Source organism: Daucus carota, chromosome 1 (assembly GCF_001625215.2).
Source record: "Daucus carota subsp. sativus chromosome 1, DH1 v3.0, whole genome shotgun sequence".
Lineage (NCBI taxonomy): Eukaryota > Viridiplantae > Streptophyta > Magnoliopsida > Apiales > Apiaceae > Daucus > Daucus carota.
This window is the reverse complement of record NC_030381.2, coordinates 49,882,804-49,897,473: the sequence shown is the minus strand read 5'-3', so window position 1 is coordinate 49,897,473 and position 14,670 is coordinate 49,882,804. Positions and strand designations below refer to the sequence as shown.

Sequence of the window (14,670 nt, the reverse complement as noted above, 5' to 3'; positions counted from 1 at the left end):
TTCCGTCACATCTTCCTAGCTAAGTCTACCGACCATGTTTTTCCCCATTTCCTTTATCTCCTATCTGTCAGTATCCGTCCCATTTCTAGGCAAAATCTATGGTGCATTATCACAACTATGTGCTGGGCTATGGCCAAATTTTTTTCCCGGATACACCACCATATAATGAGAAATTGGTGGGGATATGGAATTGTTGTGCTAGATATATATAACCAGATTCTTTTTTCAAGAGATGCTGTGATCGAGCACAGATATATATACCAGTAAGTAATTAGGACTTGACCTTAGGAGGTACCATGATATAAATATATTTTATATCTTATATGTTTTTTTCTTTGTTATAACTATATTATTTCAATTTTTGACCCCTACATATGGTTAAATTTTTTAGGTTATAATAATAATACTATGATATATGAATTTCGCGATTTAAAAGAATGTCAGGTGCTATTTTTTTTTCCCTGTCATATGTCAGGTGCTATTTTGATTTATATTATACTAGTTTTAGTCCTACACCATGCATCAACGGGATATATTAATTAATTATTTTTTGTATTATAATCAGATTTTTTGTATTTAACTTTTTTTTTTGAAAATGAGAATAAATCTCACAAATATGAATCGGCAATTCACCGTGATAATTCTTTCATTCAAGAAAATTTATTATCTAACCGTCGGACATGCAAGATGACCGGAGAAGTTTAAACAATAAAACTTTAATGTCCGAAAAGAAAAACCGGTTTTCTTCCAAAAATCCTGAAAATAAAACAAACGAAACAACGACGATATATATTAGATTACATAAATTATACGTGTATATGCATGTGCTGATCAAAATATTTACACAATTATGATAACTCATAATTGAGACAATTAAATTTTTAATTAAGGCACTATTAATAAAATATTAAAACCCTTAATTATGACACATTAACGCCCTTTAAATACGACACATTATCGCCCTTTATAAGTATTTAACTTTTTTTTTTTGACAGTATAAGTATTTAACTTTTAGTTGTATATAAAGCTTTTGTAATTCAAATGTTTTATTAAACAAAATATTTTTTTGAGTTTCTTATTGTGATCGTGATTTTGAGTTTCTTATTATGATTTTGAGTTTCTTATTATGATCGTAATTTTGAGCTTCTTATCTTGTAATTAAGTGATTTTACAGAGTGACCCGTGAAGCTTAATACAAGTACCCATCCCGTAATTGTTGTTCTCGGGGAGTTGTACTTGCATGTAAGGAAGAGATCAACAACATGCATATACTTGAGATTTCTCATATAAATTTAAATTATAAAATTAGTACATATACTACTAGAGGAGAATATTTGATGACAGATACAATTCAAGATACAAACAAACATCCATATATAATAGAGACACAACCTGATCACCATTCACCCACTCATATATATACACACTAGTCATTTAAATTAATGTTTATCCTAAATAATTATAACAATAATCATACATGACATTAATAATTGCCAAAACATTCTCCGTACAAATTGTAAAAAATAAAATTATTTGCTAGGGTTTGATGTCTTCTGTTTCATCCCAGTTAGGTATACTAAAATCACCCACTGTACTATCAAACTCATTCCAATTCCAGTAGCTGCAACTCCCCAATTCCGTTACACTCGACGAATTTACATTATTTTCAATACCTGGAACCTCGAACTCCCACGCTTCATTAATCACCGATTTATCCATGTTCTCGAGCTTCTGATAAGACGTAGCAATATTATTCAAATTCAACGAACGATTATTCTTCTCGCAATTCCACCCCGAAAAAGAAAATTGCATTGGCTGATGGTTCATGAAACTCTCGGAATTATATATAAATGCACTATCATCGTTGCTGAGAAAAGATGGCTGCTGAGAATGAAAGCTGTTTATATTCTGATATGAACTTTGCAGTGGTGGATTGGTGGTGGCGGCGGTGGCAGCTGGTTGAGATGGCTTGTGGCGCTTGTTTTTGCGGCCGCCGCCAACGGGGACATTTCGGAGAGTGCCCCCTTTAGTCCAGTGGCGTTTACAGGCTTTGCAGAAATGGCGAGGTTGTGTTCTGTTGTAGTTATTGTAGTAGCAGAATTTGGTGTTGGATGAGTTGCATCTGGGACAGTTGAGTGGCTCTGGCTGCTGCAGCTGCTGGTGCGATCGCTTGTTAGACTGAGCCGGCTTCGGAGATTCGGATGGCGGTAGCCAGTTGTTATACACCTGGCTATCATCGTCGGAGACTTGCTTCATACTCAACCCCATACAAAATTCACCGATTTATTTGAAATATCAACTCGATCACACAATTGCCCCTTCTCGTTGTAGTGGTCTAATTTGATCTTTAGAGAATGAGAAATTGAGCCAAGGTGTTTTGGCTATAAGAGAAAAAACAAATTGATATTATATAAATATGGGTCTTTCTGGTGTGTGCTCGTTCTCGTTCTCGTTGCAGGGGTCTGTGGTCTAATTTGATCTTGGATGCAGGTGAAAAAATTAGAGTGATGGGGAGAATTGAAGGGGTTGAGGAGGTGAGCCAAGGTGTTTTGGCTATAAGAGAAGAAACAAAGAGATGTTGTATTTATAAATATATGTAAGATAGTTTTGTGGATTAAGAAGGTGATGAGAAGTGAGCATCAACATGTCTAAGATTTTCTCTCTCTCTCTCCATATATATTAAATGCATATATTAATTCTGTTTATGTTGAATTGTGTTGTTATGCGAAATCTGTATCAATCTATCTGTGAAAACGACAAGAGACATAAAATAAGGGGAGGGAGAAGACTAGGGGACGTATGTTTCTTGAGGGTGGCTAGGTTGTGGTGTGTATGATGTGTTCTTGTGTTTGTGGGGGCGGTTTGGTAGCTTGTGGTGGGCCATTATCATATTATATAATGTACCCCTAGTAATATTATTACCACTATCCCTTTCATACAATTGTATGTACACTCCGTATGTGTATAAATAATGTGGAGAATATAGATGTAGATAATAATGTATAGAGTTACTTAGAGATGAAGGAGATGGAAGGTGGCAAAAACACATGTGGGTGCATGAAGACCATTGATAGTGCCTTGTGGCTTTTGCTGTAAAGAGGAGGAATTGATTAGGTCCCAAAATAACAATTTATATTTGTGCCATGGTGTATTGTGGATATATTAGTATGTGGTGTTCAATAAGCTCTCAAGAGGGTCCTTTGCTTGTATGTATACTAATCACTTGGTTACCTTGAAATTTCAAATACATTGTATTATTAATTAACCATTATAATTATAATAATACATGCATGTACACTTTGTTTATTATTTGTCTAAAAAATTAATATAATAGGTCTGTTTGGAAATTACCGATTAGCGATTAACCGGTAGCGGATCGAGTTAGATATTTTAACTAGTCGATATATTGAATTAGATATTTTGACTAGCGGATTGAATTAACAATTTTTTATAAAACTGTTTGTTTAGCTTTTTGTGATACATTTCAATACCTTTAACTCAAAAGCTACTCAAAATAATTTTTCAAAATTAGTTTTTTTGGCAAAACTCTATTTCAATCCGCTAATTATCAAATACTAATATTAGCATATTGAAATGGTCAAAATTTTAAAACACTCCAAATCTATAATTTTATTCCAAACATCTGACTTCCAAACACGGCTAACATAGAAGACTGTGTTTAAGTTAAAGATTAAATTCTTTGTAATATAAGAAACCATGCTATTTATCTATAAAACACATGCATAAAAGCATTGTTATTGATCAAGGAGAGATGATGATCAAAGTTGGTGGAACTCACTTTACAAACATATGTTTGTTACACTGTCTATGTTAACGCATCACAAGTCTTCTAGTCAAAATAATCAAAACTATCTAATATAATAATTACAAAATTCTTGAGAATTCTGATTCACACAAACGCGTGAGAAGAACATTAGTAGTATTTATTTTACGGAGTGGCCCCTAGTTTTAGTAGTTGCCATAAAATTTTAAGGTTTGGAGGAATTTGGAGGATACTTTGACAACTAACTGTGTATTATCTTGGAAAAATCTTTAAAGCATGTTTGGACACGTTGACATGCCCAGGAATATGATGACATCATGAGATGGTGGATTTTACTTGGACCATTCCAGGAACTAGCTACTACATTGGATCTCATCTCCTTGTATAACGGATTAACGATTATACATTTCATGATAATTAATAATCTCAAAAGCATACTTGATACTTCAACCTGGGCACTGACTATTATCTCTTTTATTTGGAGCTGAGGAGACAATGTTATAAACTCCTAAATCTATTCATAAAAATATGAAACTAAGTGAAAATCAAAGGCCAGGTAATATAAATTTTGGATCAGATTTTTTTTTTTGAAAATAACTATTCTAAGAGCATCTCCAACCGCACACAACCCTTAGCTAAAAAGTGAGTTGGCTTGCCATATATAAAAAATTTAGCCAACCTCTTGAAAAAATCGCACTCCAACCACATGAATCTGTTGTCTATAATTTTAGACAACCTCATATGGATGACTATTTTTGTCGAACCTCTACAGGTCTGTAAAAAATCTGTAAGAAGATTACACATCATTTATTAACATATTTAACTGATACATCCTATTTTAACAATCAAAAATATTAATAACATACTATTTTTAAATTATAGCCAACCAATATAGCCAATACCATTGAAGCAAAATGTCTTACAGGTTCAGCAAATTTTACATAATATCTTACAGTCCAATTTAACCAACGATTATAGCCAACGCCGTTGGAGATGCTCTAAGTGTATTGTCGAAAATCAACTGTCATGTATGAAAAACCGAGAAGTATCACTTAAGGAGCAACGCTTGTATAGAAAGCATTCAAATATGAAAATACTGTTTTTATTACATATTTAGTAAATAATGTATGTATAACTAGTGAGATCCAAAAGATCGTAGGATTTAATTTAGTTTGAGAAGCAATATATTCCGACTCTGTGAGCAATGTATAATGCACACTAACACACTGAATTGACTACTGTATGTTGCAAGGTGAGATGGGCAATTAAACAAATAGCAGGGTCCAGGAGTGGGTGGAACAGGGTCATATGTGTCTGCTGTGTGGACGTTTCAGGGAATTTTGTTGAAGAAAGAAATAGGACTTCTAGCGTACCCAAGACCCTCGTTAAATATTATATAAAAATATATGATTGTCAGAAAAGTATTACATATTTTGAAATTATAATATAAACTATATGATTTTTGAAAATTATTATATTTTGTTGTGTTAATAAGAATAATGCTCTTTAGACTCTTTTGTTTTGTTTGATATTTTATTAATATATGAATTAAAAAATGAAAAAAGTGATGGATCAGTATTCTTTATAAAAATCACCTAAGAGTCTCTTTAATCCCTACGTCAAGTCAGATTCTTTATTTTCCTACTTAAAAATCTTGCTGGAGATGCTCTTATGCATCAGTACTTATACAAGCTACTCGTCACCAGTTAACTTAAAACTTAGTGACCATTTGACTGGATTTATTTTTTAGAAATAAAGATTTATTTTTGAAAAAAAATATATGAAATTCAACTTTTATGAAATAAGTCCTTATTTCTTCCCCGTGAATATTAAACACCTTACTTATATACAAAAGAATTATCAAATTGTGTAATTTTTAAAAAGAATAAGACAATAATAAGTCCTTTACTTATTTTGCCAAACATGTTCTTAAAGACCCTGAATACGTACAATGTGAATCATAATAAATCACATGTTATGCTATTCTAGAACAAATAATATTTTTAATAAACACGAATCCAGTAACGCGTCCTGTTCTGACAGATCCACCATCTATTTTAAATAAATTTAAGGTGCGAATCGGAGGCGTTTCAAACGGACGACGAAGACTAGAACCAGTTAATGTAAACACAAGTCTATTGATAACGATGTTCTTGATTTATCAGTGTTCGTTCTTAATGGGAAAAGCCGAGTGACCACTTAACTTCTATTTCTTCGATTTTACTTCTTTCCATATCATACACAAGCATCCGTAAAACCGTAAATGTACCGCATCGATCAACAATTTTTTTTAAATAAAAATCTACTCTGCTAGAAATTAAGATCATTTACCCAACCCCACTATGCTCAACAAGTTTATTGGATTTGACATCTGTTTCTCATCAAAGCGCGCGTAGTCTTGTCCACACCATGTATATTTGCATCTCTAACCATTGTAAATGTTTCCAAACCAAAAACTTAATTGAGCTCCTGAGTTCTACATCAGTAGAAGAAAAATTCAGAAACTTTTCAATGTTTTCTGTCACCTACCCAGCAGTCTACATTTTCAGGGCACTAGGGAGGGAACCTCACATATAACTTTTCCAAAATTCCATATGAAACCCTTTTTTACTTGCCTCACTTCAAAATATACCAAACACTGTGAGAAAATTAATTCAACTGATTTCTCATCTCTCTTCAGCATAACCTGACTAGAAGCAATGAAGCAAAATCTCAACACAACTACTAATAAGCACTGTCACAGACTCACAATCTGTGGGGTGTGAGCTTTGATGTAATACCACAATAAATGCATATCAAGAAATAGAGCTCATATTTTTTAGTAGGATACTGTCTTGTAGTTACGGAGTACAAATTACACGATACATATGACAAACTAGGTGCGAAAAATTCTGAAAGACATGCAATAGTGCAAGTACGCAAGATTTATAGCTTGTCTCAGAAGCTGCAACAAAAGATGATAGAAGATCATATGGGCAGAGCTAAGCCCCTAAAACAGCTAAATATAAGAATCAAAATTCTAAAACTTGAAATCTTTCTTCTTTGATTTGCTGTCCTTGTCCTGCATCTTTCGTTTCCTCTTCTTTGCATTCTGCAGAAAACAAACATTAAGCCATTACAGATGTGAAAACAACTTAGAACAAATAATTGAGATAACATTAAAAAAAACGTTGTATAACAAAAATACCTCGGCCACCATGTCACTGAAATCTTCCCGTTGACTACGGAGTTTCTCTTCCTCTCGGGCTTCCTCGTACCTGCGAAACAACTTTTATATTAAAAGAAATCACAAGAAAAATTATTTATTGAGATGTTCAAGCGAAAACTCCACGTACTTGGCAGGCAGAACATTGTCCATAACTTCCAATTCTTCTGGATTTAGTGACACTTCAACTCTATCTGATTTTTGACCTCTAAGCAAATCAACCTGAAATGAGAAAAAGTACGGAAATCAGCATAATCCTGACTTTCGACTAGTACCTTATGCCGGACCAAGCACAATCGTAACTCTTCCTTTAATCTTGAAATTACACATGAAGGTGAATCTTATTCATACTTCTAAAAAAGAATCAATCCAACAAATTTTTTTATAGGGAACTTCATGCTATGTACTACTACTACATAATTCAACCCCTTATGACATATAATACAATAGCTTCACTTAGGGCTGAAACTTCTCACAGTAGCAAATAAATAATCATGAAATAATCTGAACTGCTATATTTTTCCTCAACAGTACAAAACATGCAGCATATATATTGTCAAACCAAGGTGCTCAAAACAATGCATATACATTTAAGAGTGTGAGTCTGCGTGTGCGTGTGAATAAAAAGGCTTCAAGACACATAGCCGGTTCCTGCCTACTGTTAGTAACAAGAGTTTGGTGGTTTGTAAGGGTCAAAATCATTAAGACTGATTGAAGAGTAGTAATAGATATTCCAAGCAAGATGACCAATATATTATCAACAATAAAAAAGAACTAAATTAGATTATCACCCACTTCCATGGATGCATGCATACTCATAAACAAAATTCATTGATGTGGTTAGTAAGTACATAAAAAGAAAACATGGATAAAGAGCACATAAAAATGCATACCCTCTTCGCTGCTGGCTTGTCTTGGGGAGCACCAGTTAACACATAGCTGCAGGCATGAAGGTAAAAGACATTAGAATCAAGGAACTGTCTACAATAAATATTTCTAGAGTATAAAAGCAAATAGTGACACTTACGTGTGACTCGTTCCTAGCAAGGTCCCTGGAGCTATCTTTTCTTCTTTCTCTTCAAGCACCTTAATAAGAAAATGCACAGATGAGCTACAGGCCACACAGAAAGTATCAGAGAGGAACCTAGATATGTATACTATAGTATGCTTACTTGGTAAAGAGGTTTCTCAGGTTCCTTCCTCTGCTGCTTGCGAAGGTCAATAACATCTGGAGTCTCAATACCAGTAGGAGTGCTGACAAACCAAAGAGGACCTCATCAATAATATATCACAATTTCCAGGCAAAAACACATGATACACAATACTGATATCAACATGGACATAATAAATTACCATCTACAAGTTATTATCTGTAACACAACTTAATGATGTACTGAAGTAACAATCATACAAAACCAAAAATAAACTTGACACTCAATACAACAATGTTCCACAAGTAACAGAGCCAATGTTACCTTGACAGACTATCAACTGACTGAATACCATCTTCTAACTCTTCCTCATCTGGTTCTTCGACTTCCTCTTCCTCCTCTTCTTCCTCTTCTTCCTCCAAGTCACCCCAATGCTTAGTTTTATCTTCTGGTTCTTCCTGATTGACGTTAAATAAGAATTTCAGAACCATTTGGCACCATCACTTCTTATATTTAAATAATAATAAAACATAATAATGTTGGTAAAGAGAACAGTATAGGTTGACTACCTCATAGTTTGGTTGTTCTGGTTGCTGACCAAATACATCTCCATATAGAGGACGGCCTTGCTGTTTTGACAAAATTGAAAAAAAGTTGTAAGGGTAAATTATGCCCATACAAAATGGCCAAACTATATGTTGGGCAAAAAACATACATCGTCAACAGGTGGTTTGCCCCAGCCTCCAGGATGATAACCAAATAAAGCTCCATGTGGAATAGGAGCATTTAGCCCAGGAATCTTCAATGATGGATAAGACGGAGGAGGGCCATATCTCTGACAATAAAAGTTAAGGTCAAGACACAGCAAGATTAGATTCATTTTTTGTCTAACAAATAATTTGTAATCTAACATAACAAGTCTCCAGATATATTATATGTACTCAGCTAAGAAGTATATCCTGTAAAGAAGCCTAAAACAAAGATGTACAGTGATATAGGCTCAAAGATCCAACCTGCAACTAGTTTTTGCTCAACAATAGATCGATTTTTAATTGACAAGTATATGTCCTAAGTTTTGATAAAAGACAATTTGATACCCACGTTGTCATTACCAAAAAAACAATTTTCAGGGTGGCAACGTAATTGAAATGAATTCAATACTCACAAATTTGACAGATAAAAACTCTTTAGAAAATTATCAAAGTAGCCAGTAACATTAAGTATAAGAATATTATTCACAGCCGCACGCATGGACACTAACCCAGCCATCAATGAGTAATAATGTGAAACTAGGTTGCACCTACAATGCAGTTTTGAACACATAATACAGCAATTCACCCAGATTTCAGATACACACATAGGTGGAAATTATTAAAAAACAAAAAGTTTCTCCTCTTTTACAAGGTTCAACTGCTATGTGTACATAGATCAAATACTATCTGCAAACTACTAGCTTCTTACCTGCATATTAATGAGCCATGGAGGAGGAGCACCCTCAGGCATCCCAAGAGCATCTTTTAGTTCTTGTGACAGCATTCCTGGCTTCATCTCCCTTAGTTTTACCTTTAGAAGCATGAAGAAGCATACATTAGTGTCGTTTTACATTATCTATACTTGGTAGATAAAAAATTGACATTCATATATAATCTCAACAGAGTAAGCAGCATTTGTCATTTTAGATTGGTGCCATAAAACTTGTTTTGGCTTGCCCGCCACATAATTAAATCTTTAATATAATACACTACAGTATTTGCATATGTAAACGACAAAAAAATGCAATTAAACCACCAGTAAGATATATACATGTGCACACACACACACACACACATATATGTGTGTGTGTGTGTATAATGAAAATGTTTGTTTAAATTTATTTTAAAGCATTGGGTGCTTGTTTTGTAAGAGAGCAATATGTGTACTTTCTCTTTCATAATATGTGCTTATTATCCTGATTTAAGCATATCATATTGCGCCAACTCACACTGAGCACTCGCAACTTGATGTGGATTTTGGATAGTAAGAATTCGTACAATTCGTGAAGACGACATTTCAATTCAAGGTGTCATCTTAAATTTATCACAATTTACAATATAGGTCACAGAGCAGTTTATCTAAGGTAAACGATGCATAGATTAAGATCTCATATAGCCAAAATTTTAAACAATTTTATATTATAAAGACTTAATTCAGAACACCATTACAAGGAGACCTCTCATCACATTCTCTTTCCATACTATACAAACTTCTTACCTCAAACTCTTTCCCTTCATGATACAGATCACCATGTGATGTCAATTTTGGTTTTGTCTGGTACTTAAAGAATGCATCATGAAGAACCTACAACAAGAATTAAAACCATTCAACAGGATTAATTATTAGTCAGACAAACTATCAAAACCATTATCATTTTCTACAGGACCCAACAGGCCAACATGATGCATATTTCAATTGTTTAGCAAACCTGGTAATCAATGTCCATTTTTCCCATTTTTGGTTGCATCCTCTCACGTTGCTTCTGTTTGAGTTTCTTGTTGTCCTCCTTTTCAATGTAGGCCTGCACATTCAAAGTTAGGGAACAATCAAATTGATCAGCAAACATTTACATCAAGGCATGTAAGGACTAAGGGCAAGATAATTAGAGTGAGCAAACCAGAAGATAGAGCTATACGTGTGTATCCATTATCTTTCATGAAAGAAAAAACATCAAAACAAAGGTTTAAAAAGTAAAATAGTATACAGTCTATGAGGATAAAAAAACATATATCTTGAGAATTCAATACCACTCTAATTATATTAGAAGGTTATAAAAAAATATATCTCAAAAATTCAATATCACTCTAATTATATTAGAAGTGAGCAGACCATTGATGATCAAAAATTAATAAACAAAATTGATGAGAGCTGGTAAATAAAGGGAAAAAACTTATTTCGAAGGGCAGAAACCCTTTCACAGAAGACAAAAGGTTGTAATGATTCAAATATATATATATATATATATATATATATATATATATATATATATCATTCTATCTTTCCTTTGAGATATATTACATTATAAAAGCCGTAGATGGGGTAGAAATACAAATTATATCAAAACGCCTGAACACATAAACATAAGAACTGCAATATCAAGCTTACTTGTCTAATTTTCTCGATGCCTGTAGCAGCAATGAAATCAGGTAGTTGAAAAGGTGTCTTCTCAATACCTCTTTTTCCCTGCAATAAAATTTGAAAATAGATGAGGCCCCACAATCCAATCAAAAGATTTAAAGGAAAGACTAGATAATAACAATCACACAACGTTATTACACATGAATGTCACCGAAGGTTCAATCAATATATATATACATCACAAGCACTATGCATATTGTTAACTAGTTAGGAGATTAAAGATGCTAATAAGCATCCTGCTGATTAATATATTCCACTATTTAACATGCTGCAAAGGTACCCTATCCTACATATGGCTATTCGCCAACAAATGTTATCACATATTATATCCCAACCCACACTAGCATAATACAATGAAAGAGAAACCATTTAGGGTCCCTCTTGCACAACACCTACATGTCCTGGCTCCAAGGTTGTCACAGCCGCAAGCCTGCAAGAACCAGATACGGACATATAAGACAAACCTTATTGACACCATCATCCACCCCCCTCTACCCTACACCCCGTCAATGAAACCAACAAGTTTTATGTTCGATTTATTTATATGACCAAGAAGAAATAAATCATTTATAATATTCCCATTGTGCATATATATAATACAATAACTCACTTGTAGAAACTTTCTTTTCTGACACCAATGCCTTGGTACTGGAACAGTATTGCGATATGATTTTAAAAACACAAGCAGTTTAGGATCTGATGAGGTAGCATCCCACACCTGAAAAAAAAAGAGTTGTGTTACAATCTCAAACTTATAAGAAAGCTCCTTCTGTGTATTATGCAACATTGTCGCTATTAATATGTCAACATGATGCTAAAGAGGATTAAACACAAGGAAACCACAAAATAAGCCATATCCTCATAATGTCAGATTCTAACGAAAAACAATAATATACCACTAATTTGATAGGAAAAAAGCATGAATTCTATTGAACAGGATACTTTAGCATAGAACAGTTAACGTGAAACTAATCCCAACATTCAATGTGTTAGGTAATTATACTAGAGTTAAGACATTAGCACTAAACATTGTTTGGGTTGGGAGTCGAATAAAAACAAATACAGAAGTCAATGGGTGCTGTTGTTTAAAAGTTCAGCACTCCAATTAGCTTTTCACATCATCCTCTATGGATGCACAAGGTGTGGAAGGATCAAAAATTAAAATAAGGGTGCGAGAAACTGCAAACACTGGTATGCCATTTTAAAAATTCAATCCGATAGGAATATAATCAAAAAAGTCATTCTTTGAATAGCTGATTTTAATATTAAGAACATGGGGCAAACTAATAAGTGGTGACTTGTGCTTAACCATTGAACAAATGATTTGATTTTCATTTTAACCTCAAATAAACTCGTAAATACTCTGATTATATCTACGTAACATAATAATCAGCTGCATCTGGAACTTAAAGCAACATACCACTGTATATTGTCAGTGACATCAATAGTTATGATTTTGAAAACGTAAAAATATTGGATGCCGAGGTTATAAAGCTCAAAAGTGTTGCCTAGAAAGATATGGATATATTATTACCTCCACTACATCAGGCCTCGAACAGATCTGCTTTAATTCTGCAATCTTCATCCGGCGCTGAAGCTGGAAAATGAGCAAGTTTCAAAACTACTACCTCAAATACCAAAAAAATTACTCTGTAGCCATAAATCTTTCAAAAATTAATAACAGAGCATTGCAGATTTTAAACCTTTTTCTTTTTGTTAGAGATACCACCCTTCTCTTTTTCAGGGGCATCTTGTCCTTCCTCTTCATCATCTGAATCAACTTTTTTCTTCGCAGCTGTATCAGCGGTAGTGTCATCTTTCTTTGCATTCTCCTAAAAGATTAAACAGAATAAACATAAGATTTTACACTTGGAAAAGGAAAGTGAAAGAAAAGATTCACTTATTTGAAGTCTTTCTTTACCTCTGAGGCAGGTAGCTCGCTGAAATTAAACTTTTCAAAGACCTTTCTAAATTCCTCATCCATTTCTCCGTCAAGTTCAGCCTTTTCTGGAATATATTCAACTTCAACTGGCTCAAAGGCCTTCACAAAAGCACAAGATCGAAAGTTAATATTTACACAACTTAACTATATTATGAACCACCCATCTATTCAAAATGGCACCATTCCATGCTTGAGAATGAACTAGAACAGTAATTCATCCTACTTTATACAATAAAGCATATAAGATTAATAACAAAAACTTTAGGCCATAATTTATTTTAACTATTATATATATTTTACAATAAACAAGAGGGGGACAGTATCAAGAAAAAGAGAATGCAAGCAAAAACAAATCATTTCAGACAACTTGCTCTTTTTTCACGAAATGATGCTCTACTTGTAAGCATTACTCATTAGAGCTCATACAAGATTGTTAAATAATTATTAGGTTTTGGCTATAGTATTTAACACCATGGTTTACATATTAAAAAAGATAATAAATGCCGTTAGTTCAAATCCTATGCAAGGTGTAGAATATTAGAAAATACAAAACCCTGTTCAAAATCAGATAGTTTTAACTGCAAACCTACAGCGAACTAAAGTAATTCCCGAGTACATACAAATAAGCAGGTGACATCATATTCAATATATATTGATAACTGTAAAGATAGGACACCGATGTTAGATAATAAACACATCAACAAAAATACAAATAACTTTGAAGCGCGCAGATATAATAGCCGCAGCAACACAACTGGTAAAAGGAATCCCGGATACAAACATTAATATCACTCAAAAGCCGTCTTAAGTTACCAAGTTTAGCTAATCTATTAGCAAAATAGACACACTGACACACTCCTCGACCTCAATTTCGATCTATTAACTAACAAAAAACACGAAACAAAACAATTTATTTCAATTCATCAACACAAACAATCACACACCATAATACACTGGAGATCTAAACCTACTATCACAAATCAACACGAACTTAAATACAAATACACTAACAATTAACACACAAAATTCCAAAACCCTAGCAATTTGATGATAAAATATTATTTAAATTAAATTACCGTCTGAGGATCGGAGTTCTCCTTGGCACTATCACCGCCGTTAGCGGCGGCTCCGGCTTCGCTCTCGTCTCCGGCGGAAGCATCGGTAGGTTTGTTCTTCTTCTGCTTGCGCCGCCTACGACGTCGTTCACTCTCCCGAGATTTTTTCGCAGCGGCGGGAGGGTTCTGCGGTGCGACGACGACGCCGTTTGGCAAATCCGGTGTCATCGTTGTCGAAAATCACTCCGATATTGTGTTTGTGCGACGGGGAGAGATTGGAGTATCGAAAAAGGGGACCGTGCGTGTATGTGTTTGTATACAATTATATAGGGATAAAATGAAAATTAGAAAATTTAAATTAT

The 14,670-nt window shown here is 33.9% G+C and overlaps 2 protein-coding genes across 2 annotated transcripts; both read right to left on the bottom strand.

Annotated features, from left to right (window-relative positions):
• Positions 1-1,536: 1,536 nt before the first annotated feature.
• On the bottom strand, positions 1,537-2,268 carry LOC108214419 (dof zinc finger protein DOF2.2). Its single transcript, XM_017386410.2, has one exon. The coding sequence runs from the start codon at positions 2,266-2,268 to the stop codon at positions 1,537-1,539; it is 732 nt and encodes a 243-aa protein (XP_017241899.1).
• A 4,305-nt stretch (positions 2,269-6,573) lies between these two features.
• Positions 6,574-14,637, bottom strand: LOC108204903 (uncharacterized). The gene is made up of 18 exons (XM_017374577.2): positions 14,330-14,637; positions 13,233-13,352; positions 13,015-13,143; positions 12,846-12,908; positions 11,922-12,029; positions 11,279-11,356; positions 10,602-10,694; positions 10,391-10,477; positions 9,602-9,703; positions 8,856-8,975; positions 8,710-8,769; positions 8,465-8,598; positions 8,162-8,243; positions 8,017-8,075; positions 7,883-7,928; positions 7,120-7,211; positions 6,972-7,041; positions 6,574-6,875 (listed from the first exon to the last, which is right to left on the bottom strand). The coding sequence occupies exons 1-18, from the start codon at positions 14,534-14,536 to the stop codon at positions 6,804-6,806; spliced, it is 1,722 nt and encodes a 573-aa protein (XP_017230066.1). The 5' UTR covers positions 14,537-14,637; the 3' UTR covers positions 6,574-6,803.
• Positions 14,638-14,670: the final 33 nt, after the last annotated feature.